Raw genomic sequence first — 23,013 nt, 5'->3', positions numbered from 1 at the left:
GTATCAAAATGTGGAATTTATAATAAAATAAGTATATAATGTTATGATCCCATTATAAGAGCATCATAAAAATTGAGGAGCAGGTGATATATTTGCGATATCACTTATGTGAACAATCGTCTAGTACTGAGGTGCATCTCTAAAGTGAAATGTCACAATACGGATTACGGATCGTAATTATTTTTGTCAATGCAGGGAGCTGTCTGTCAAAGTCGGAACATCGCTAATCCGGGAATGGTCATATTATTCATCATTTAAAATTTTGAGTAGCAAGAAAGCACAGTTTTATTGATTAATTGTACAATATCATCAACATGGAGGACGTTTTGGACGAGACCGTCTCCTCGGAAGATTTGCAAGTAATGACAAAAATGTTTAGTTGTGTCACACGGCCTTTGTTGTTCCAATGTTATTGTGGTGTTTCTGTTGTTTAGAAGTTCGAGAAAGTGTTTCACGAGCAGTTACATAGCGGCAATGTGACGCACAAAGCGCAGTTCGAGTACGCGTGGTGCCTCGTCAGGAGCAAATACCCAACCGACATAAGAAAGGTACGTGTTACGCATCATCTCGCTATTACCTATTTTATTCGACACCCTGACGTCAGGGTTCACACTTTTAAGAGGCGTGAAATTGAACTCATTAATTGCGTATTGATTGATTATTTAGTATTTACATACATTTTTATACCAAAATAAACCGAATTTTTCAAAGGTTTGTACAGATTGAATACTTGGTTAATGTAAGTTGATGTCGTGTCCGCATGTGCTGTGATTGGAAGTTAAATATAAATTGTTTACTTACTTTGTTTATATTGAGTGACAAAGCAATAATTTTTGTTCTCATTGCACTTTATGTTTGCCAAGTATTATTGACAAACTAAGAGTCATGACATTTATCTTTAAGATGTTACATGCATATTTTTCTTAGAAGCCCTGACATAGTATTTACCTATTTTTATTGAGCATTTATTATATTCTATATTTTTTTCAAGATTTGACTATAATTTCAAAATTTGCATTACAATTGATTTTGTTGTATTCTTATTAGCATGTGAAATTATTGTAATTCCAAATGACAAAATACTACATTGGTCTGTTACTGCACTAAGTTCAAATTTAGTTACATTGAAATAAAACTAGTTTTTGAATTTTATTGAGTTTTTGTATTTTTCTTCTCCTCCAACACAAAAAACTGTGATAAAGTCCAGAAACTAGTTTTATTTTAATGTTTAATGTTTGCATAAATGTAAGATATCATTTTATTTGCATTATTATATTAGTGAGGATTTTTGTGTGAACAGTGAACAATAGCTGATTCCTGCCAATTGTGAATAATACATAGTGAAGCAATATGACTATGATGTGATGAAATATTAATGACATTCACTTTATTTATAGTACATACAAATTAAAAACAATGTTTCAGTACTATAATGACTTCTTATGTTTATGTGATTGTTAGACATTAAAAGAAAACTATTTTATGAATTTTATTGTGGTTTTTAATTTTAAAATTTGCCAACCATCTTCTGTATTGAAATTTTAATGTTTTATAATTTCAATAGTCTCATGAATCTATGCAGGAATCGGTTTCCTTTGGCAAGGATTTGTGTATAATTTAGTCACAGATAGTGATTGGAGCCTCCTTCAGGGTTTTCAGTGCCTGCAGATTTCATAGAGTGTTGGTGTTTCACAGCAGCTGTATGTTCATTTGTGCAGGTCTCTATATTTATTTTTGTTTGGCCGATACAAGAGTGGCCATAGTTGCAATATATCTAAATATGCGGGAGAAAAATTATAACATAAGGACCAGCAATAAAATTGCAAAATAGTTTTATTTTAATAGTAATTTATGATTTTGAACTTTTTTTATTTCCTTGTTGAATATAGTGTTTTATCAAACACAGCAACTACATACATGATTTTATATTAAATTGTGTTCTGTTAAAATATAAGTCTTATCTGACTTATCACAATTTTACAATTATTACTCGGAAACAAATATGATTAGAAAAAATGTTCTAACAGCATTGTACTTTAATATATATACTTATAGAACTTTCTAGTTTTTTTTTAAAAAGAAATTGGGTTTTTGTTTTGCAGATTTTTTCTGGGTAAGGGTAAACAAACATCTTAAGTAGAAATCTCACCTATGTTGTCTCTTTAGTCTTGTGGTACCATAACTATATAGGTTGTGGACTTATTGGCTTAGGTTCAATTTTCATATTGGCTGAGTTTGTTTGAGTTTTTCTAACACAATATAATGAATAATATTGCTTGCCTAGAGGCAGGTCAATAAACCTTGAGATTAGATTCTGTCATATAGAAAATTATCAGTATGATATCTATAAAGATAAAATAACTTAGACGATAAATTTGTAAATGAAACATCTGTAATAAATTCCTTACATGACATTTTTAATGCAAAAAGCTCTTAATTGCAAACAATGTCCACACCATATTATTAATAATACATCTTACCTAAAATGCGTGTAGCAATATTATCATTGTAGACTTTAAAATGATCTACTGAACCATCAGTGCACCAGCATATTGCATTGATTTCATGAATTTCTAATCTTATAGTAAGCTAATTGTGTAATGATAGAGAAAGATACATTAACCATTAAGTGACGTCACTTACGTTTCGTGCGTGCGTGCGAGCGAGATAGCGAGTCCTACTTTACGTATCCCATATTTATATAAAATTCTTTAGTATCAAAGTTAATTATTTAATTTCAAATTATGATTTACAAATATTTAGTTTCGGTATGTAAAATATAGGTATTCTTGATTTCCAGGGTATATTACTCCTGAAAGAACTCTTCAATTCGCACGCAGAGGGAAGCGTGACTACCTGTTCTACCTTGCCATCGGCAATGCTAGGATCAAGGAGTACAACAAGGCGCTGCATTATGTTAAGTCATTCCTGGAGATCGAGCCTGCTAACCAACAGGTTTTGGCGTTGGAGGTGAGTTTTTGTATGGAATGATGGGATTTTTTGGTTTTATATAGGCATGGAAATGTGATCGTACTGCATCTGATTGTAAACAGAGTGGGGTCCAGATAGAATGTCGACTGACGAGAGATGATTACCTAACGCCAGTCGACACAATTATGTCGGCCTGTTTGAATCGGATATACACAGGTTGATGCTGGAACGCGATGATTCATCGGATAAGTTTTTTGATAGTTGCAATTTATAAATAAGCTTAAATAGTATCTTAGGATTCGATAATAAACGAATAAAACATATGTCATCGTGAATAATATAAGTAATCCACGATCGACGGGTTTATCGCGTTATATTTAAACGTGGATGTTTTGGAAAGCAGAGCGTTGCGTAAAGTAATCCGTACACGATCGAACCTTTATTTACATTCATAAGACGCTCCGTACCATTGTGACGTTTATGGACTATCTTTAAAAAAAGCCAAATAAAATGATTGAAATAGTTGCCCCCCATACATCAGTCGTCATACGTGTGGGACGTCCTGTATCTCGCATCAGCGGTCAGTGTGACAAAATGATTCAGATAAGCCAAGATGAACAATAACAAATTGCTCGTTTGACGCATTGTTTGTAACCGTGTGTATTATCGGTGATCTTCGTCACGTACAAAATGCTTCGATTTATAACTTTAACTATATACATAATTAAAAATGGTTAATTTTTTTTATTTCTATGTCTAATCTTTTTCTATTAATTTAAAATTTGATGAATACTTATGCATTTGAGTAGAATTAATAAAATAAACCCACACACGTCACACATTTATCCCCTAAGGGGTATTATGCAGAGGCACAACCAGGGCACCCACTTTTCGCCAAGTGTGGTCCGTCCCATGATGTAATAGGGGGCGATCGATGGCGATAAAATCCCAAATATCACTTTGCACGATCCGGCATTCGAAACCAGGACCTCGGAGCGCTGTCGTACCGCGCGTGCAGTACACCGCCACCGAGGCAGTCGATAAAATAAATAAGTAAAAAAAGGATAAAACCACATGTACAACTTAGGTTTAGTAAAATATTGTTAGCATTTGATTTTTAAACTGGGGTGATGGCGTGTTCGCGAGCAGTAACAATTGCTGACATTCACGGACGTTGCTTGGAAAAAAGTTCCGTTCATAAAAATAACGGTACCTACCAAGGTCTTTTCGAAGTAGGTGAAATATGGATTTTTTTGTATTTTACTTGGCGAAATTAAAAGCACAATTATTAATTGATATTGGGTAAGTAAAGCAGGGCTTACGTTACTTGATGGCTATTTGTTTGAGGGGGATGTCATTTATTTGTGCTCTAACAAGCAGTGTCCGCACATTATCCTGTTTCGGGCTGAAGATAATTTTTATCAATAATTACATATTGGTCATCATATCAGTAACATCTGTTGTGTTTTGGTTTCGACCTTTGTAAGATTATACCCTGACCAGAAATATAAACAAGCTTAACTTTAAAATAAAAAGCACTCTGGCGCTCACAACGTAGGTATTTTATTTTGTCGAATAGGAGTCCAACATACGCATCTTCAGCATGTTAATAAAGTTCTCTTAGATGAGTTCGCTACCATGTTCTACATGTAGTGTATTGCTTGCAGCGTCAGATCAACAAGCGCATGGAGAAGGAGGGGCTGATCGGCATGGCGGTGGCGGGCGGCGCGGTGCTGGCGCTCGGCGGCATCGTGGGCCTCGGGATCGCTCTCGCCTCGAGCAAGAAATAGCATTTGGCCTTCTTGTGAGTATATAAACAAACATAATGGACTCAATGCTGTAACTAGGCGGTGCCTAAGCACAGGGTGTAGACTCTTGGGGGAAAAAATGACCACGAATAAATTTTGGGTTATGCATGTGCAGTTGTTAAAACTTGCATTGGTAGTATAAAAGCTAGGTTACGTCACCTAGCAGAAAGGTTTTGAGTCTCTGCTATATTCTACACATGGCAACAATTAAGTTTGCTGTTGGTAGGATGTATTTTATACCTGGCGGATAGCGACTACCGTACACAAGGTGTGTACCCGCCATAGTGGCACACGTTAGTTTGTTGTGTTCGGGATCAGCCTGTATATATCCGGTTCCAACAAGCCGGCATAATTGTGTCGACTGGCGAGGTAAATCATCTCTCGTCAGTCGTCATTCTATTCGACCCTACAACACTTACAATCTGGTGCAGTGGGGTCATTTTGTCGTGGACTAATAAAAAAATCGCTGGTACTATGAGACGGATACACATGGCGATAATAGGGTGCACTATAATATATTATATAATAGGGTGCCTTTGCCTATCCTTTTGTATATAAAAATCCTTGAATGTGTGCATTTATATGTTTTAGTAATAAAACACTTGAAGTACGCACACTTTAGCGAACCACGAAGGTAAAGAGCCACAAGTCGATTTTCTATTTATTTGTAATAAGGATTTTACGATATTTAAATAAGTATGTACTGGCCGTAAGTAAGAAAGCATAGATTATTTTTAATATATTTTTTTGTCCGTTCCAGAATGAACGCGTTGCTGGGCGTTCATTATCTATGGAAGCGTAAAGAGATCAAGAAGGAGTAGGCGCCAGCTGGTTTTATCATCACCTATGTGTAACACTTGTGTACAGAATCAAAGGCACCATTGGCTTCGTTCACAGACCTATAAAACTATAGACGTCACATGTACTAACGACGTTTTGAATGAATGATCCCAAACTTCGATCGGATCCCGAGAGTAAATCCATGAAAATAAGTCATTTGTAAAAAAGTAAAAAAAAAAAATATGATGTGATAACATAAAAAAAATATATATTATTTCAACTGAGACCTAATATGTATGCCAAATAATATTTGATTTTTTTATTTATATTTACCTCACGCTCAATATTATTACTGCATCTTATAGTTATAATGATATAATGTAGAGGTATTTGGACAAATCAGCCAAAGAATATAAAGTTTTGTCATAGTCATTTTATAATTAAAAATATGTGTTGAGCGAAATGGTTTGATATATATCTTTTTGCACAGGTCATTTGTGTTTTTTTTTTTTAATAATTAAACAAAAAATATCTGATATGCCCCTCAGTGTAATAAAAGCATTTACAGTAAAAATATGTTTTCAAAACACAATATGGCGTCTGATAGATTTATAAGTCTGTGGCTTAAAATTGTACCGTAAGCGTAGTGTAGTTTTGTAAGCGTTAGTCTCCGCGTTTGTGATATGGTATCTATTTATTTAGCGTTAGGGTTTAATTTAAGATGCCGTTGAAGGAGCGATTCCATTAATAAATATATTTTTTCGTTTTCATTATTATGGTTTTTGTTTGTCCTATTAGAATAAATTCACGGTGTAAAGGATTTTTATCGTTTTTTTAATCGTCTTGCCAAGTACAAAGTTGTATAAGTGTACATTTCGTAAATTCAAGGTTTTATTTTATTTAATTGTTTGAAATATTTTTATTAGATTTTCGTTAGTAGGTGTTTCGTTTAATACGCTATCTTATTTTTTTTATAAAAAACTAATTTAAAACTAATTAAAGTAATTCCTTTTTTTTTTTTAATGTTAAAGTAATTCACAGCTTCATAATAATTTATATCACTTGATAATATAAACTTTTATTAAAATATTTATATCAATTCGGGTAATAAATGTATTTAATTATATTTACGTCTTTTGATGAAATTTAGGATCTAATATATGCAGGAACTCATTTATATTTTTTTAATAATTAAAGTTAGTATGTTTTGTCACTTATTTTTCGACCTTAGGAAAGGTGACAATGATTGATTAAGTAAAACACTTAATATTGTAGTCAAGGGTTCATTCAGAGCCAAAATGGGTGCAATAAAACGAGAAAAATTCAAAACAATTATTTTATTATCATTGTATATAATGTAGTGAAGCGTCGTACAACTAGTGCAGTAATGTACAATGGAGCCTTGGCTTTGTATCGCTCGCTACCACCCGAGAACAACCATGAGCCTTAATTTGAGGCTTCCTGTTGAGGCACAAGGCCACAGGCCCAAAATAATTGTTCAAACGTACTCTAAAATAACATCTAAATATTGCTTTTAACATATCAACATTCCCCCAAATTAAGGCAGTAATCAAGGTGGTAGAAATGAATGGTGGCAACACTGAACGTCTTATACGTAACCACCATAATTCGGCGTATGGCAACAATTTCGTATTAACGAGATCATGGGAACAACAGCTGCCAAAAATGCATGCAGGTTTATGGAGTCAATCAATGGATTTTTTCTAACCTGTATTCTATGTACTTTGGCTAGTGATTACAACAGCTGTTCGGTATAACGAGATTCAAATATGCTTAAAAAATAGAATTTTAGTTTTTTTGTGATAGACGCTTTAAGGGGATTAAATATACACCAAAATGCATGAATTAACTCCATATAAAATAATTTATAAGTGCAACAACCGCAAAGGGTATTTTGACACGCGTTACAACCGATAGTGAACAGTCAAATAATGTCTCAAACTAACACACTACGTTCAAAGAGTAAATTTTGACAAAACTTAAATAATATTTTTTGTGCTTCCTAAAAATATTACGCTAACATCCGTTCCGGTTTGTGCAAGACAGTTTACAGGAAATAATTTAAAACAAAACATTTTATCTGAATTTGTGTCGTTTTTAAATTTATTCTATTTTTTTTACATTCACACAAACTATCAGTCTAAGAATATGTGACAATAAGTTAAAACTCCCGTAACCTGTCGAGACAACGAGAACAGCGACACACGAATTAACATTAAATCAGCGAGAACTAATCAAAAGTTTTACATGAATCGTCATGCTAATGAGGTAAAGTCGTATAAACAAAGAAAAATAAACACTTATATTGAACTTCCGAAGTTCACAAGGTAACTAAACGTAAGAATTATACATTGAAATGATAAATGACTTACAGTCCTACATTATATCCCCTTCACTGGTAATATCGCATTACTCAACAACTGTACACATGTGTGACACTATTTCAATGGTACGCCCATTCTATTAGTAAACGTTCTGGCTACCTGCGTGCTCTTTCCAAAAATATATATCCGTAATTTTCTGGTACTGTACTATTGTTATGTATGTGCAACAATCTATCACCTAAACTAATATGAGTACATTACATAGTCCACAGAATAATCTAAACGAAAACGTATCACCCTATATTCATAATCATCAACGCATTCCGCACTCGTCCGTCTAAATGAAAACTTATTTATATACAGTCGAAATTAATTACTCACTATGGCAACACTTTAACTTTCAACAAGATTATATTTGCGCAAACCAAACTCGTATCATTCCACTAACACGCTAAACAAACCGCCTGACGCTTGACGCCTGACGTCCCCACACGTCCGCGCGACTCGAGTAACGCAGTACAGCACCGGGCACGCGCGGCGCGGCGTCCACGTCACCAATGAGATATCTCAACAAATCCATAAACATGAAATATCCCATACAAAAATCATTAAATGCACTATTGCTCTATACTTACACAACGTGACTTCTAACCGGGGAAGTACATATAATTTGTGATTCCCTTACGAATACTTACACTAAATAACCATAACATTGTACTCTAAAAAATATGTATAAGTATTGAAGGCTAACATGAGATTGCAATCACAGTAATCGTTATAAGTAACCGGCCCACATCACTACAAAGTAAACACGACGTGAACACTAAGTTCCATGTTTGTTTGTACGAACAAAAATCTATCGAATCTACCAAGTATTTACATATCGAAGGCAACATCAAGGTATACTTTATTTATTGCTTTTTGTTACTTATATCCATATATGAAGTACATATCACCTCGTCTTATATACAATGTATTGTGTTCAAACGTGTCCACAATATTTGAACTTTTCGACTTAACGCACGTTTCGTAATAACGCGATTATTATATGCATTGAAAAATTCAGTCTCGACTCGGTTGTTTGAATCGATAAAGTTGCTTTGTATTGGTTACAGTATGTTAACTGCTGGATTTTGTGCTTATTAATTTGACAACTGTTAAGTATACTGTGGATGGTTTAGTCTAAAATCTATATTAAACAAATTTCAGGGTCAGCTGACTTAAAATTATTAAGGGCTGTGAATCAAGGCTCATATGGAATGGGTTTTGGTTATTTTCGGTTTGGGACAATCTCATCTCACGGGTAACATCTATGTTCGGGTAAATTTCGTATACTTTACATTATTAAAAACGTGAACAGTCTTTAAGATATAAAAATACCAGAACTTTTCTCGTGGATATAGGAACTAACTTCCAAGTATATGTATTTTTTTTTGCATTTTGTATATTTTTTACGAAATTCTACTCTGACGTTGGATTGTACTATATTTTTTATTATTTCATAAAGTTAACATACTGTATTATATAAATGGTGTTCCATTATACGCACGTAATATTTAATACTTATCAATAATAAGATTTAAGCTCTGTTAAATTTTTCTCGTATACAAAGATATTTTTATTTCTCTAATTCAAGTTCGTGTGCTGATATAGGAGGTTGCGTTCCATTACTCGCTACGTTTGTGACACAGTCTAATATTTCCCTAGTGAGTGCGCATTCTATATGAAATCTGAACGAAAATTCGGTTAAGGGCAGCACTAACGACCTAAATGATTCGCATATAATTTATCTACTATATAATCTATATAATATACATATATATATAAATGCAATCTGAAAAATGCATAAAACAACATTTTTTTTTTATTTTTTATACCTATAAATTGTATAAAATATTAAATAAAATCTATTGAAGTGAGGTAGATGGATGGAATTTCACAATTTGTGTGGATATATAATTTTTTTTTATTATCATTTACTTTTAATTTTTTTACGTTGCCGCATTGGCCCTATGCTGAGGTAGTTGGATGGAATAACTATGTAAGTGGCCCTAAACGTGAGAGGGACCTTACACAATACAAAAACACTACTCACTAGTATCGATTATCTAGAAAAACAATGACGCGATCGCGTTTGTATGTAGTGCGAACAAGGGTCCTATGTGTTCTATGGCTCATGATATCACATGGGGCTGGATCAGATCGGGGGGGCTGCTCCGCCTCCTACCTTAACTATGTACAAAGGAAATGGCACCAACGTCTTCCACGGGGCAACACTATCGGCTACAGACATCTTAAGCACCTTTGTAAAGCCACGGCGGCGGGTCGGTTCATGAGGTCTTGTGCTCGTCGTCGGAGTAGTCGCCGTCGTCGTGGCCGCTGGTCTCGTGCTCCTGCTCCGTGAGGCGGTTCCTCTCCTCGTCGTAGTAGTCTTTGGACTCCTTCTCGCTGTCGTGTTTGTCGTCGGTGTCCATGCTGTCGTTCCTCTGCCGCTCCTTGCCGAGGTCGAGGGGCTCGTCGGGGTCGCGCATGATGTCCGGCTTGCCCAGCGGCTCGGTGTACTGTCGCTGCATCTGCTTGAGGAAGCGCTGGTGGGCCAGGTTAGCGGGTGGTGGGGGCAGTGAGCCCATCTGCGGCGATTGTTCATCGTACGTCTTTCTGTCCATGTGCATAGCGTTCATTTGGGCTAGTTTTGCGTTCATACCTGGTGAAGAGTTCATGGTTATAGCGCAATTTCTCAGAACTAATAAAATCGAGACCATCAAATGAGTTCTTACCAAACATATTCTCGCCGATGTACTGCAGGTATGTATCGAGGAGTGCGGAGGACCCCCCGTACCCTGGGGGGTAGTCGTCGTGCTTGAGCGGGCCCATGCCGTGGGGGAGGTTCTCCATGGTCTTGGCTGTGACCGCCCGCACCGCCGGCACTTTAGTTATCGTCGTGTTGGCGAGGCTGTTTATATCTGTAAGGGAGAATAAGTTTTGATTATAGCGATTTGGGTTGACAACTGGTATTGATGTGTGCTTAGATGGGTTTGTGTTGTTGGAAATGAAGATTTTTAGTGGAAATATTTTGATTATGTTTGAGAACAATTTTATATATCTGATATTCATTTCTTGGCTCTATTTGATCATAGACATCTCAGTATTAAGTTGTAATTAATTAATAGAATGCTTAAACGATTCTACATTGCCTTTAGAATAATCCACATCATATTAGATATAAAGAAGCGAATAGCATTAAAGATTTTATACTCTGATCATTATCCAATCGTAAACAGCCAATGCGAATACTAACGTGGTGGTGAGACAGGCACGCTGTCCTGGTAGCGCGACTGGCTGAGGTCGTCGTTGTCCTGGTCGCCGCAGATGGAGCTGCTCTCGGAGGCGGCCGACTTGGCGTCCAGCTTGATGTCGGAGCGGCGAGGTCCCGTGGGAGAGGCGCGGGCGCGGAGCTGCTCCGGAGATACCTTCACCCCGGCTTTGGCTAGCAACCTAGAAACAAATGGTTAGGAATTTAGTAAAATGAGGCTAACCGATGTTTTAAATTAACGATTCCAACCGCTTTTTGGCTATCGCGAATATGGACCAATCGGAACAACGTATTTTTGACAGGCTTACAAATGAGTCATTTTAATTGGTTTATTCTCGGCATCGGCTTGAAGATTGAATGGTTTCGCAAAAAGATTTTTGATCTTATAGTTTTATCTAGTAGCAGAGTACCTGGGTTATTAGTAGAATAGTGTAGTAACACTATAATCATAGTTACCTCTTCCTATGCAGTTGCCAGATTTAATCAAAAAGTACTCACTGGCTAGCAAGTTCAGGGTCGAAGCGCGTGGGCATCTGCAGCACGGGCAGGTCCTTGGTGGAGATGCCGCGGTGCTGCCGCGACATGTGCGAGTGCAGCGAGTTGCGCGATTTGGCCACCGTGCCGCACAACACGCATCTGGAAATAACATCGAGTTGAATAATATGGATTTTGTTAGGGAATTAAAAACTAGCCAAATTGGATTTGCTCTCCAGGGGCTGTAGAAAACAGAAAAAATATTTGGTAATGGCCATATCCTGTCGGTAAGTCTATCGCTAAGATATGTTACTCTCATACATAAAGTTAGCGTTAACGATTATAGAAAGTCATTTTTGGTACAGCCCCTGAAGCTTTGTATCGAAAGGATGTATGCCATTATTATTTTTAATAAGATTTCGGACGAGAATTTAGGAAAGAAGAGTTGTCGGAGGGACGTTTGTAAGATTTAATCCTTGTGTAATAAGTTACATAAAAATTAATTTGAATAAATGTGGTCTATTTTCGAGTTGCATATAAAAAGTCTCCAGTGAAGCAGGTCACCCGAAAGTATGGAATCATCATTACTTATTGTAAACGGCCCATACTGTCAGGAAAATGTATGAGGTTCTTATCCACTTCGCAGAGCTAATCTGTGGCAGTGAAATACACTTACCGGTAACCAGGGCAGACGGTGTGTTTATCTTCAAGATGCGTTCTCAGGGTGTGAGCAGATCTGTAGATCTTTCCACATTTCGGGCACGGCCTCGGATCCGTGGCTCGTACGCGTAGAATGTCCTGTGTCCGTCGACAGCCTCCTGTAAACAATAAATTTTTTTTTACTTTCCTGTACTTTTTTTTTGTTTCTATGTTAAGTTTTATCTTACCTGTATATTTTTCCAAATTCATTCAAATAAGTGTTAGTGGGTGCAAAATAGTATAAGTAAAAAAAAAAGTTTTTTGAGTATGATTAGTTGTTAGTAAATAGTTAAAACCAATGCGCTTGATTGTATAAATGTGTTGTTTTATTGGATTGACTCGATATTTACTTTTTAAATCTGGGCTAAGAAATTTCGGGTGTACATTTTGAATGAGTAAAATACATTGATCTACTTAGTAGTTTTATTGTTTATGTATTTATAATATAAGCAGACACTTCTGTTCGGGTAAAAATTAAATTATTACGTATATACGTTATCACTAATACATCGCAACTAGAATCGTTTACCTCACATTGAACATTTGGTTATTGGATTGATTAATTTACATAATTTTTACGCTTAAATATATTCGATTTTGTGTATAGAAATTAATGATTACTGCCTTTATAGTGAAGAGTTTCTTTTTAGACATTCTGTACCTACACAAGGATTTAAGCCCTGCTTGCATATAACAAGATATGCAGAATACAAATGTATTCTTGAATTTTTGATGTATAACACACTAAATCTAAAACCTATTAAAAAATTATTGCGTTTTTTTTATATTTTTCTGCCAATCAATTGTGTAGGTACGTAAAATAATCAGTCATACAAATTATGAAACATTGGAAAAATACAAGAAAGGTACATGTCCTTTTTTTATCACCTTAGTAATCAAATGAGCGAGCGGTCCGTTTGTTGGTAAGCAGCATCTGCCGCCCATACACTAAAGCAATGCCAGAGGCACAGTCGAACCGTTACCGGACCTTAACTCTTATACGTAAAAATTATAGAACATTTAATAAAGAAAGCGATACCTTTGTAAAAAAAACATCCATGCTATTACTAAAAAAAAAAACTAGCATTATTTGTTTCTACATATAAATACCAAAAAGGCTGTGTGTTGCTTAAAAAAATATATAAAATATAACGGCTGTGATCATTAATTTCTACACATAAAACCGATGAATTCGTACTTATAAAGATATACAAGTTTGCCTCAAAGGCGTCAGGAACAATTTGATCTACGCGCTAAGTTTATCCAATACTTTTTTTTATCATCCTGGAGATCTATTATTGATTTCCATCGCATATATTTTAAAGGCATCTTTGTTTATTTACATTATTATGGGATTTGCGAGAGTGGAAAAGTAATCTCTATGATGTAATAGCTTATTGGAATAACTATGTAGAGAATTGTTTTAGATTATGGAAATTTATTCTCTAAATAATATTATTGCTATCTTTATTATGTTTCATTTTATAAGACAAAGGCTTTTCCAAAGTTTTAATGATTTTTTTGTAAAAAGAGAATATGTGAAAATGAAATTGTAAAAAAAATATTAATTGTTTTAAGTTATTAACATATTTTCTCATCCAGCGACAGCGAAATTTCGAATAAATATATAAATGTAGGAATCAAATATATTCATAATAAATTATCAAGTACAGTCAGCCATAAAAATAGTTGAACAAATTCCAAACTGCAAATAACCTACACACATCCAATTTAAATGCAACTTATTTTTATTTATCTACAATTAAGTAAGACTTTTTTATTGCTTTGAATGACGGGACGAGCTTGCCGTTCGCCTGATGCTAAGCGATGTGACCGCCCATAAACAGTAGAAACACCATAATTCCAACATCTGGAACTACAAAGTACCTATTGTTTAGTATTCCACTGCGTTCGCCATCCTGAGACACGAGTCTTAAGTATTATGTCCAGTAGTTACACTGGACACAAAAGTATGTAGGCGATTTGAAATTTGGAAATTTTCAGCTTTTTTTGAGTCTGACTAGATGTAATTTAAACCATCACGCCATAGAGATTACATAAGGAATTCAAGAAATTGGCAAGATTTTAGAATTTGGGATTGTGTTCTGAAACTGGACTGTGGGTAGTTGGTGTATCGAAACTAACAAAATATGCTATAAAACATGTGCAGTTATGAAAGTGTGCTTTATGTGTGTAAAGATAAGGGTGAGAATACTAAAGCTGTTGCAAACAGAGGCATATTGATGGCTAAAATATAACTTTTAAATGTATATAAACTGCATGTCTTTTGTTTGTTGATGCTGCTGGTCTAATTTGTATGAGTTCACTGTGTAGAATTTTCTTTGGTATGTGATTAGCTATAAAGGATTTTAGTGTCACGTTATGGGAGTATAGAGTATAGATCATATTAAGGTAAGTGTATATTGTTCAAGCCGGGTGTGCATAAGGTCATAGACAATAAAAATGTCACATCTTATTCACATTATAGTCACTATTCAACTTATTACTATTATTGTTTATGAAAAAATTCTATAAAAGAATAAATATCTATGTTTTTGGTGTATTTTCATTTTACATCACAAAAAATATATGCGACAGGAAGCATATTATGTACAAGACTAAATAAATCATTCGAATATCCTTGTATTTTCGCCTACTTTGACTAGATATGTTTATATTGTGCATATATTACGTACACGGGGCTTTGCGGACAACATCGTTTAGAAAATAAATATTCTCTATGAATCGGTATTGTGAACTATTGCGTTTTGAAGGCATTCAGATTTTACATTACATTCTATTTCGTATTGTCTTATCTATGGTCGAGAGAGTGCCGGTACATACTATGATTACAGTTACAAACAAAATAGAGTACGATATAGATTAAAAATAACGGAAAGAGCGCCAAAATTACCATTTTGGACTAAGTATTTGAAGACCATACGCATGATTTAATATAAAAATATGTACAGATAATATAAACGTGAAGCATTCGTTCAATACAATTGGCTTTGTCGACAATCATTAGGTCATAGACAATAATCCAAAGAACCTAACGTTATGAATTTATTGTCCCAACTGTACATATTAAGTACCAATTGAAAAATAAATTTAATAATTTTCAAGTGATTTTTAATATCCTCGTCGGCATATTAAATATCCACGTAAAGATATACACTTGTAAAATCACAATTCATATCAATAGTTTTGGCTTAATTTCATAAGAAATGAAATAAAGTAACATTAAACGGTGGTACACACGAGATACAGTAGAAGCAACAATGGAAGTTACGCACGGGAAGTGATCACAACGGAGCAGTCACTAGCACTTCGTATCCTATCAATGGCACCAATCATCACATGTCATAATGCGCTTATTGTAATATAATATACCTTAACGTTATCAGTCTATATCTACTATAAAAATAATTGTCAGTCGTTTCGTTCCATCCGTACGCGTGCGCGTTGCGTAAATGCGTGGAGATCAGCGCGAGCCGTTCACAGCCGAGTTCAGTTGCCCCCCCCGCAGCTCCACTTGAGCGTCTTCATGTTCTCCCACTGGCGGCGGTGCTTGATGCGCATGTGGTTGCGCACCGAGTTGGGGTGCGCGAAGTGGCGCGCGCACGACGCCACCGGGCACACCGGGCTGTCGCGCGGGTAGTGCGCCGCCAGGTGCGCGCGCGCGCCGCCCGGCGAGCGCAGCCGCAGCGAGCACAGCGGGCACTGCAGCCGCGCCCCGCCCGCCCCGCACGCCCCCACCCCTCCGCCCTCTACACCCGCCGCCCCCGCCGCGTGTGCCAACGCGCACCGCGCCGCTTCTGCAACGCAGACACTCCAGGTTACAATGTGGCGAGCGTTGGCACACCCGGCGGACTGCACGCGCCCCGACCGCCCCACCCGTGCCCCCGCGTCTCTGACTCTCCCCGATAAACTTTCCAAAAATATGTGAATGCGATATTGACGTGATTGCGGCGAGCGTGGCGGCGCTTTACCACCAGGCGCCGGGCGGCGGATGCGACGGTTGCGGTGGGTGTGGGTGCGCAGGCGCATGGGGTGCGGGAGGCGCGGGGTGCGGCCGCTCGTCGCGTCGTCTCTAAGAGTTCTGCCGCTGGCGGATGCCGTGCGCTTGCAGCTGGTGGTTGATGAGGTAGTGCTTGGTTTTGCACTTCTTGCCGCAGTGCTGGCAGGGGAACCACTGGTCGCGGTCGGTCTGCGAGTGCACATTGAGCATATGCTGGCGCAGGTTGGAGGTGGAGGAGTAGACGCGGCCGCAGAGGGGGCACTGCGGCCGGTAGCCCAACGCCGCCCCGCCCGCCAGCGCCGCCCCTGTAACGCAGAGGCGGCGGTTAGACACACTAGGGCACACATCCGAACATTAAGCGCTACTGTGAGTGTAGAGGTCGGCGGGCAGGGCGGGGGCGGGGGGGTCGCGCCTCCTCTGCTTGACGCCGTGGATGGAGTTCATGTGTATCTGCATGTACTGGCGCGTCTTGAACGCCTTGCCGCAGACGGGGCAGGAGTGCGCCAGGTGGTGAGCCGCGTGCACGTTGAGGATGTGCTGCTTGAGGTTGCTATTGTTGGAGTAGCGCTTGCCGCAGGTGGGACAGGCGGGCCTGGCGGCGGGCTCACCGGGGCCGTGGTGGCGCTCCTCGGGCTTGTGCGCGGAGGCGTCGGCGCCTGTCCCGCCGCCTCCCCCGCCGCCCGGCCAGGTCGCTCCTGGGGCAGACGGACGTCTCGTTCAGTGCGAGCTCGCGCCATTATCGATCGCGGATCACTTCGCCGGCGTAACTTCCGTTCACTATGCTCTAGCGTCTATCGCGCGGACTGTACCTATCTGCCACGTTCAACCAAGCGCTTTGGTGTTAATTGTTAATGTTATGACTCGGCGGGTACATGACTCAATAATGTGTTATAAATGACAAGTGACTTTATTGTTCTTCCATCATTAGGGAGATAGATTACAAATGGGTCTGATCGATATTAATTGCACTAGGTAACGTGCGTCGGTGATTATTGAGTCGTGTAACAGAAGTTAGTGCGTTATTATAAAAACACTTACCGTAATTGTCCGGGATCCCTGATGGTCCAGGTAGTCCGGGGAATCCTACAAATGAAATACAGGGGTCAATTTTATTACCAAAAAACTATACGAACAGTAAAGTAGTCTGATGAAATATTTCGGGGATTGTGTAACGGGGATTTTTTTATTTTTTTTAATGACTCACTGAGTCATGGCTCTTGACGGGTGTATATCTTGGGGTTTTTATACTCGCAATTCAAAAAAACAATGTATGAAATCAAAAAATATGAGGAAAAATACATGAATATCTTGATAGGGCATCAATTAATTTCAAACATAAGTACCTAAAAAATAAGGAAAATCTAATAAGAACATAATTTTATCTCAAGTTTTATGTGACAAAATAAGCGAGATATGATTCAGAGTCCATTTTTTTTCTCATTTTGAATAAATGTTACTAGCCTTGTTGGATCATAATGAAATCGAATATTGTAACCATGAAAGGTCGTACGAAGCTTTACCTTATATTTTGAATTATGAAATTATACCAATAAGTTAAAATAAGTATACAATAATGTAGGACCTGAAATAGAACTATTTTACAGATTTTTATTGCGGTTATTTATTTTATTATTTCTCTTGACGTTTCGAAGATTGCAGCCTTCATGGTCCCCTCCGTGACTGTCTTAAAGTTTTCAGTATAAATCGAAGTCTAAAGTGCTTAAGTACACCTATTTTCTAACTTCCCACCTTTCTACGTACTCCAAATCTTACTCTCACGTTACCTTGCAAGTTGAGTAGTCCAGGGAAGTTGTGGGGCAGCGCGCCGTTGGTGTTGGCCACTGTGGCGGGGTCGTCGTAGTCCAAGGGTTCTTGCTTCGCGCGAGTTTCTCCCTCCGTGTCGCTTGCTCCGGCGTCTGATGATGACTCCTCGCCGTCGCCAGACTGGGAAGAAGAGGGTTGGGTTATGCATTGCTCTTATGTAACGCCATGATGATGAAGTACCATGGTATCCTAGCTGGTGATGGAGTATTGGTAATTTTATCAAATTAAATGATGACTAGGTGTCATATTATTATGTTCAAAATACACACTATTGTCTGTCCGTCATTTAGCTTGATAACTTAGGTAAGCCGTTTGTTCAACCAGTGACAAGACGAAATTCTATCTAGCGTGCCATCTTACCAAGTTGTTGGACCCTGAGAGATGCGGGTTCTGCGCGTTGTCGAGCGCTTGGCTGAAGAGCGCGAGCTCGTGTCCGTTGGTGCCGAGCGTCTCGGGGCTCGCGCCCTGCGCCGCCAGCAACTGCTCCGTCCTACACCAATAATTGTAATGACAGCTATAAGTATGGATGACAAAAATACGTGACCCACTTTGGAAATAAGTAGGATTGTTTACCTCAATTTCTTTAGAAATATATATTTTTATTTAGTTTTCAATGTCACAATATCTTTAATTCAAAGTTAAATGAAAATCTGGCAAAATATTCAAATATATGCTGATAGTTTAGGATATTACAAACAATAGACAAATCATAGAATCCTGCTTTATAAATTTAAGATCTGTAATATGTATGTATGTTTCATCTAATTCTGGCCCAAACCGATGGCTCGACGTGATCAAGGATCGTCGCTACTCACCTCGTCTTCATCTGCGCCTGGTAGAGGTCGCTCGAGCGTGCTCGTTTGGGCGGTGGCGTAGTGTTGGCGCTATCGTCAGGCCGCCGCAGCCGTCGACCCTCGCGCTGCTGCGAGTCGCGCCCCTCCCGCGACGCGCCGCTGCCCGTCTCCGTCCACGACGACGACGACTGTTGTGAATTCGTTAAATTCAGCAATTTTTGTATCGCACCCGGTACAAAATCCTTCATGAAACAAAATTGTATATGTACTTTTGCGATTTTAACGTTAGTTTTAGCTTCGCCAAGAGTTAGTAGAACACATAAAGTTAAAGCTGTTAGTGGCTTTGAGTATTGTAATTACATGGTGGGCGCCATTAGTGATAATGGCGCCCAAACGTGGTTCTTGATTTTCAATTTGTGATTAAATTTGCTCTATTTTCATTTAGTATTTAAAATTTGTTTTATTTTATTACATCATATTACACTCAAAATTTTATTTTATTTTATTTACTCACTGGAGAAGCTTTAGGTTCGAGGGAGGAGACAGGCGCCGGTGCTGGTACATCTGTCAGCCCCCTAACTTGCAGCAGTTGTGCTGCTCGCAGGAACTCTTTGAGTTGCTCCTGGCCGATGTGAACTTCGCCTTGATACATGAATCTAGATAAACAACAATGAGACTTTGATGAATAGAAATAAGTTAAAAATGTGTTCCAAATTTAAGACTATGTTTATAAAATATATATCATCGTATTTAAAATTTAAATTTCTGTTACATACATCAAATCTAAATTATTTTATTGCTCATTTAGTCAAACAGCTCTTATTACAAGACAGATAAACGTTTGAAACAATCTATTTATATTTTACCTATACACATATTTGCTAATAAGAAATTAATATTCAGTGTATAAATAACACATAGATGTATTTACTTATGTTTTAATTTATTCAAAAAAATATTTTAACCTCTAGCCCCTTTATTCATAGACGTTTTTATCTAAGGACGGAATAAAGCTGTGATAACAAGTCTGTTTCTCAGTGCTAGCGGCATAGCAACCTTCGCAGTGCCTAGCCATAGGGCCGTTGTTATTGGCTAATATTGTTGTATCTCAATGTAGATAAAAAAACGTCTATGAATAAGGGGGTAGGTCTAGTTTTGTTTCAGATAATTTATAAATAACTTAACAACACACAAAATTTAAACTTAACACAACCGAATGTTACAAACCTAATGATTAAGTTTTAAATGTAAATAATATTTGGATGTCAAAAAGAAAATATAACGGTTAAAATTTTGATAGATTGGATGTGCATAATTAGATTTTTACTTTGGAATAGGACTTTCCCAAGAACCTACGGAGATCCGAACGAAACCTATTGAACAATAAATCAAACGAACTAGTTCCAGTATTACTCAAACCGACCATGACATACAGTTGGACTGGTTTCATTGCAGGTTAAGTGTATAACTTCCGAAATAAGCCAATTGTCCTTGCAAAAACGGGCGTGTGATCTAGACCATAAAGTTCATTACTCATCTATATAATGAATAAGTTATGACTAACATATTTTCCCACGACTTCTGCCATTTGCATATTTGTAGATTTGCGAAGTGTTGGCCTTGATTGAATTAGTTAATTCGTTTCTACAAATTATGGAAATTGTTGCGTGTCTGGGACGATTTGAGAAATAAGTTTATATGGTTGGTTAGTAAGATCCTCTTTGCTCAGCAGCGGTGGGTAAGACAAGTGAATCGGGAGGTCAGACTGCATTCGAAACTAGATTTATGTAATTCCGCAAATATTTGGTATTTATTGTCCTCGCCGCGTTGGAAGGAAACAAGGTCATAATTCATAACTAGACATCGGATTATATAAAAAGCAAATGCATAAAACACTGTTTTGTAACATTATTGCATATTTTAGTTATGTATGTTAGATGTATTATATATGTCGAAAGCGTAATGATTTAACAAAGTAACGCCTTTCGTTATATGATATCTTTTTCCGTGCATATTTGCATGCGTATTGTGGCATTTTGATAGTGCATATAACCCAATGTCTATTAATAAGTCACAAATTGCATAATTTATTATAAACTATATAGAATAATTCTACGGTTTCTTTAGTCTTACAATCAGTATTATAGTTATAGGGTATGCCGAGCTCACCTGAGAAGGCTCTCCATATCTTTGTCGTGCACATCCCGCAGGATGACGATGGGATGCTGGCATGGGTTGGCTTTAAGCAGCCGCCGGAAGTAAGGGCTGCACGCTGACAACACCACCTATGTAGAGATGAGGATTAATAGCAAAAAGATAAATTATAGACCGATATCACCAATATTTTTCGGTAATTTGAACTTGATAATGCGGCTTTCGATGGCCGCTGAAGTAATACCAGCCTATTTTACTGAGAATACGCTAGCTGTCTGAACATGAGCCATCAGATCGAGTCCCTGTGGCAGGATTTTGAATGTATGTCCATTACTTACTATCCAGTTAACTAGAAACATGTTAACGCCACCCTATTAGAATATTTTAAGTAATTTACCTTATGTGCGGTGAATGTGGCGCCTGCGCACGCTAGGGTGACGTCGACGAAGTCCTCCTCATCCCTCAGCCGGCGGAAAGAAGACACCATGGCGGAATGGAAGTCGTTCCAGCGCAGCGAGTACTGTTGCTCGCCGCCGGCCGCGGCGCCCCCTGGACACAGTACTGCGGTACTTATTCATTTGCATTTCAACTTTGCATTATGACTAACTTTATGAGGCCAGGTTAGTACATAAAATCTGGTCTAAGCGAGAATTCTAAAATCCGGAAGCCCAGATCCTCAAATAGGGAAAAAGGTTCTCTATAAGTACATTATTCTTTCCCTTCAAGGGCAACACATTGTCCATACTTTGATTTCGGGTGTTCATGGACGGCAGAGGCTTTTTAACTTCAGGTGATATAAATGATCCTTTGCCGGATTATGCAACAAAAATTATACTAGAATTCATTTTTATCTGATACATATACCTAATGGAAACTATTTTGGAAGTAATCTGATACAAATAAATAATCAGGTGCTATTGTTTATAAGCAAAGTCTGTTTACGTAGAAATGAAAGGCGTATTAATAAAAGAAAGAATAAGCAATCGTTGTTTTTTCAAATGTATTTGAATGACGGCATGCGTCAGAGCATGTTGCGAATGTATGTGCATTGTAGGTAATGCGCATGAGTCAGAACATTCAAGATGAACGGAAAGTTCAGGATTAAGTATGTAATATTATATCATCAAAACAATTTACTCCAAAATGTTTATATTGTTAAAATTATTTAGCAGCTTTCTTATCTCAATAGTAGGGATAAATTATGCGCTCTGCTGACGTGGGTACGAAAGAAAAGTTTCGATTTAATATTTGTTTATAGTGACATCTATACGTACGCTAACTTAACTTTACAATTTCACTAATTTGTCATAGATGGCAGTCGTCTATTATTAAGTATTAACTTGCCTATGAATATACTCACAATAAAATAAATGATTTCATGAATAATAAAAATATTATTTACATTTATGTTTATTAATAGTAAATTGGCATTAATTATTTTCCTTTGTATCACTAAAATTAATTAGCCAGTAAAGATTTAAAGAATACTTAACAAAAAAACATAGAATAAATTATACGACACGTTATAAACTCAAACAAAATGGCACGTCTTTCTCACCATCTCATTAAACTACGTCAAATGTAAATTAAAATACATTAAATCACTTGAAAATGCGAATGTATGTAACATACGTTCTACATCAATAAAAAGATTCCTCGCCAAAACAAGTATGAACATTAAAATAGATGAGCACTACGATCGGCACAATCGTAGATTATAATTTAGCATAAATGTCAAGGTGGCTGCATTATTGGTGAACACGATTCTAGGTTTTAGTTTTTTATCAGACCTTTGAAATCTAAGAGCAACCGACGGAAGCATTAATTTAATTTAGTAGTGATTACAATTGGGTAATAGATTTGCTGGTGG

The 23,013-nt window shown here is 37.4% G+C and overlaps 2 protein-coding genes across 5 annotated transcripts; one reads left to right on the top strand and one right to left on the bottom strand.

Annotated features, from left to right (window-relative positions):
• Positions 1 to 145: 145 nt before the first annotated feature.
• LOC115443547 (mitochondrial fission 1 protein) lies at positions 146 to 6,292 on the top strand. Its single transcript, XM_030169003.2, is given in 6 exon segments — positions 146 to 359; positions 435 to 548; positions 2,801 to 2,840; positions 2,843 to 2,970; positions 4,599 to 4,735; positions 5,500 to 6,292. Coding segments are annotated over 5 exon segments (450 nt in total). The 5' UTR covers positions 146 to 314; the 3' UTR covers positions 4,722 to 4,735; positions 5,500 to 6,292.
• Positions 6,293 to 7,621: 1,329 nt separating this feature from the next.
• LOC115443509 (protein abrupt) lies at positions 7,622 to 21,793 on the bottom strand. 4 transcript variants are annotated; one of them, XM_030168947.2, is made up of 12 exons: positions 21,541 to 21,793; positions 21,159 to 21,274; positions 19,504 to 19,645; positions 19,011 to 19,231; positions 18,556 to 18,691; positions 18,156 to 18,315; positions 17,410 to 17,454; positions 12,328 to 12,469; positions 11,676 to 11,813; positions 11,163 to 11,359; positions 10,642 to 10,827; positions 7,622 to 10,568 (listed from the first exon to the last, which is right to left on the bottom strand). In XM_030168947.2, the coding sequence occupies exons 1-12, from the start codon at positions 21,628 to 21,630 to the stop codon at positions 10,195 to 10,197; spliced, it is 1,947 nt and encodes a 648-aa protein (XP_030024807.2). In that variant the 5' UTR covers positions 21,631 to 21,793; the 3' UTR covers positions 7,622 to 10,194. The 4 variants fall into 4 exon arrangements, with proteins under 4 accessions (XP_030024807.2, XP_030024815.2, XP_030024830.2 ...); XM_030168955.2 differs by having other exon boundaries at positions 18,556 to 18,685; XM_030168970.2 differs by having other exon boundaries at positions 19,011 to 19,177.
• Between the last annotated feature and the right edge of the window lie 1,220 nt (positions 21,794 to 23,013).

Source organism: Manduca sexta, chromosome 23 (genome assembly GCF_014839805.1).
Source record: "Manduca sexta isolate Smith_Timp_Sample1 chromosome 23, JHU_Msex_v1.0, whole genome shotgun sequence".
Classification (NCBI taxonomy): Eukaryota; Metazoa; Arthropoda; class Insecta; order Lepidoptera; family Sphingidae; genus Manduca; species Manduca sexta.
Note: the sequence above shows the minus strand (reverse complement) of the source record. Positions and strands in the feature narration are given on the sequence as shown.

Excerpts from the sequence above, each read along its gene's own strand:
- LOC115443509 (XM_030168947.2), bottom strand. The coding sequence starts at position 21,630 with ATGGTGTCTTCTTTCCGCCGGCTGAGGGATGAGGAGGACTTCGTCGAC. Across the intron at positions 19,232-19,503 it reads TCGAACCTAAAGCTTCTCCA|GATTTTGTACCGGGTGCGAT; the intron begins GTGAGTAAATAA and ends TGTTTCATGAAG. Across the intron at positions 11,814-12,327 it reads ACCGTCTGCCCTGGTTACCG|ATGCGTGTTGTGCGGCACGG; the intron begins GTAAGTGTATTT and ends TGTTATTTCCAG.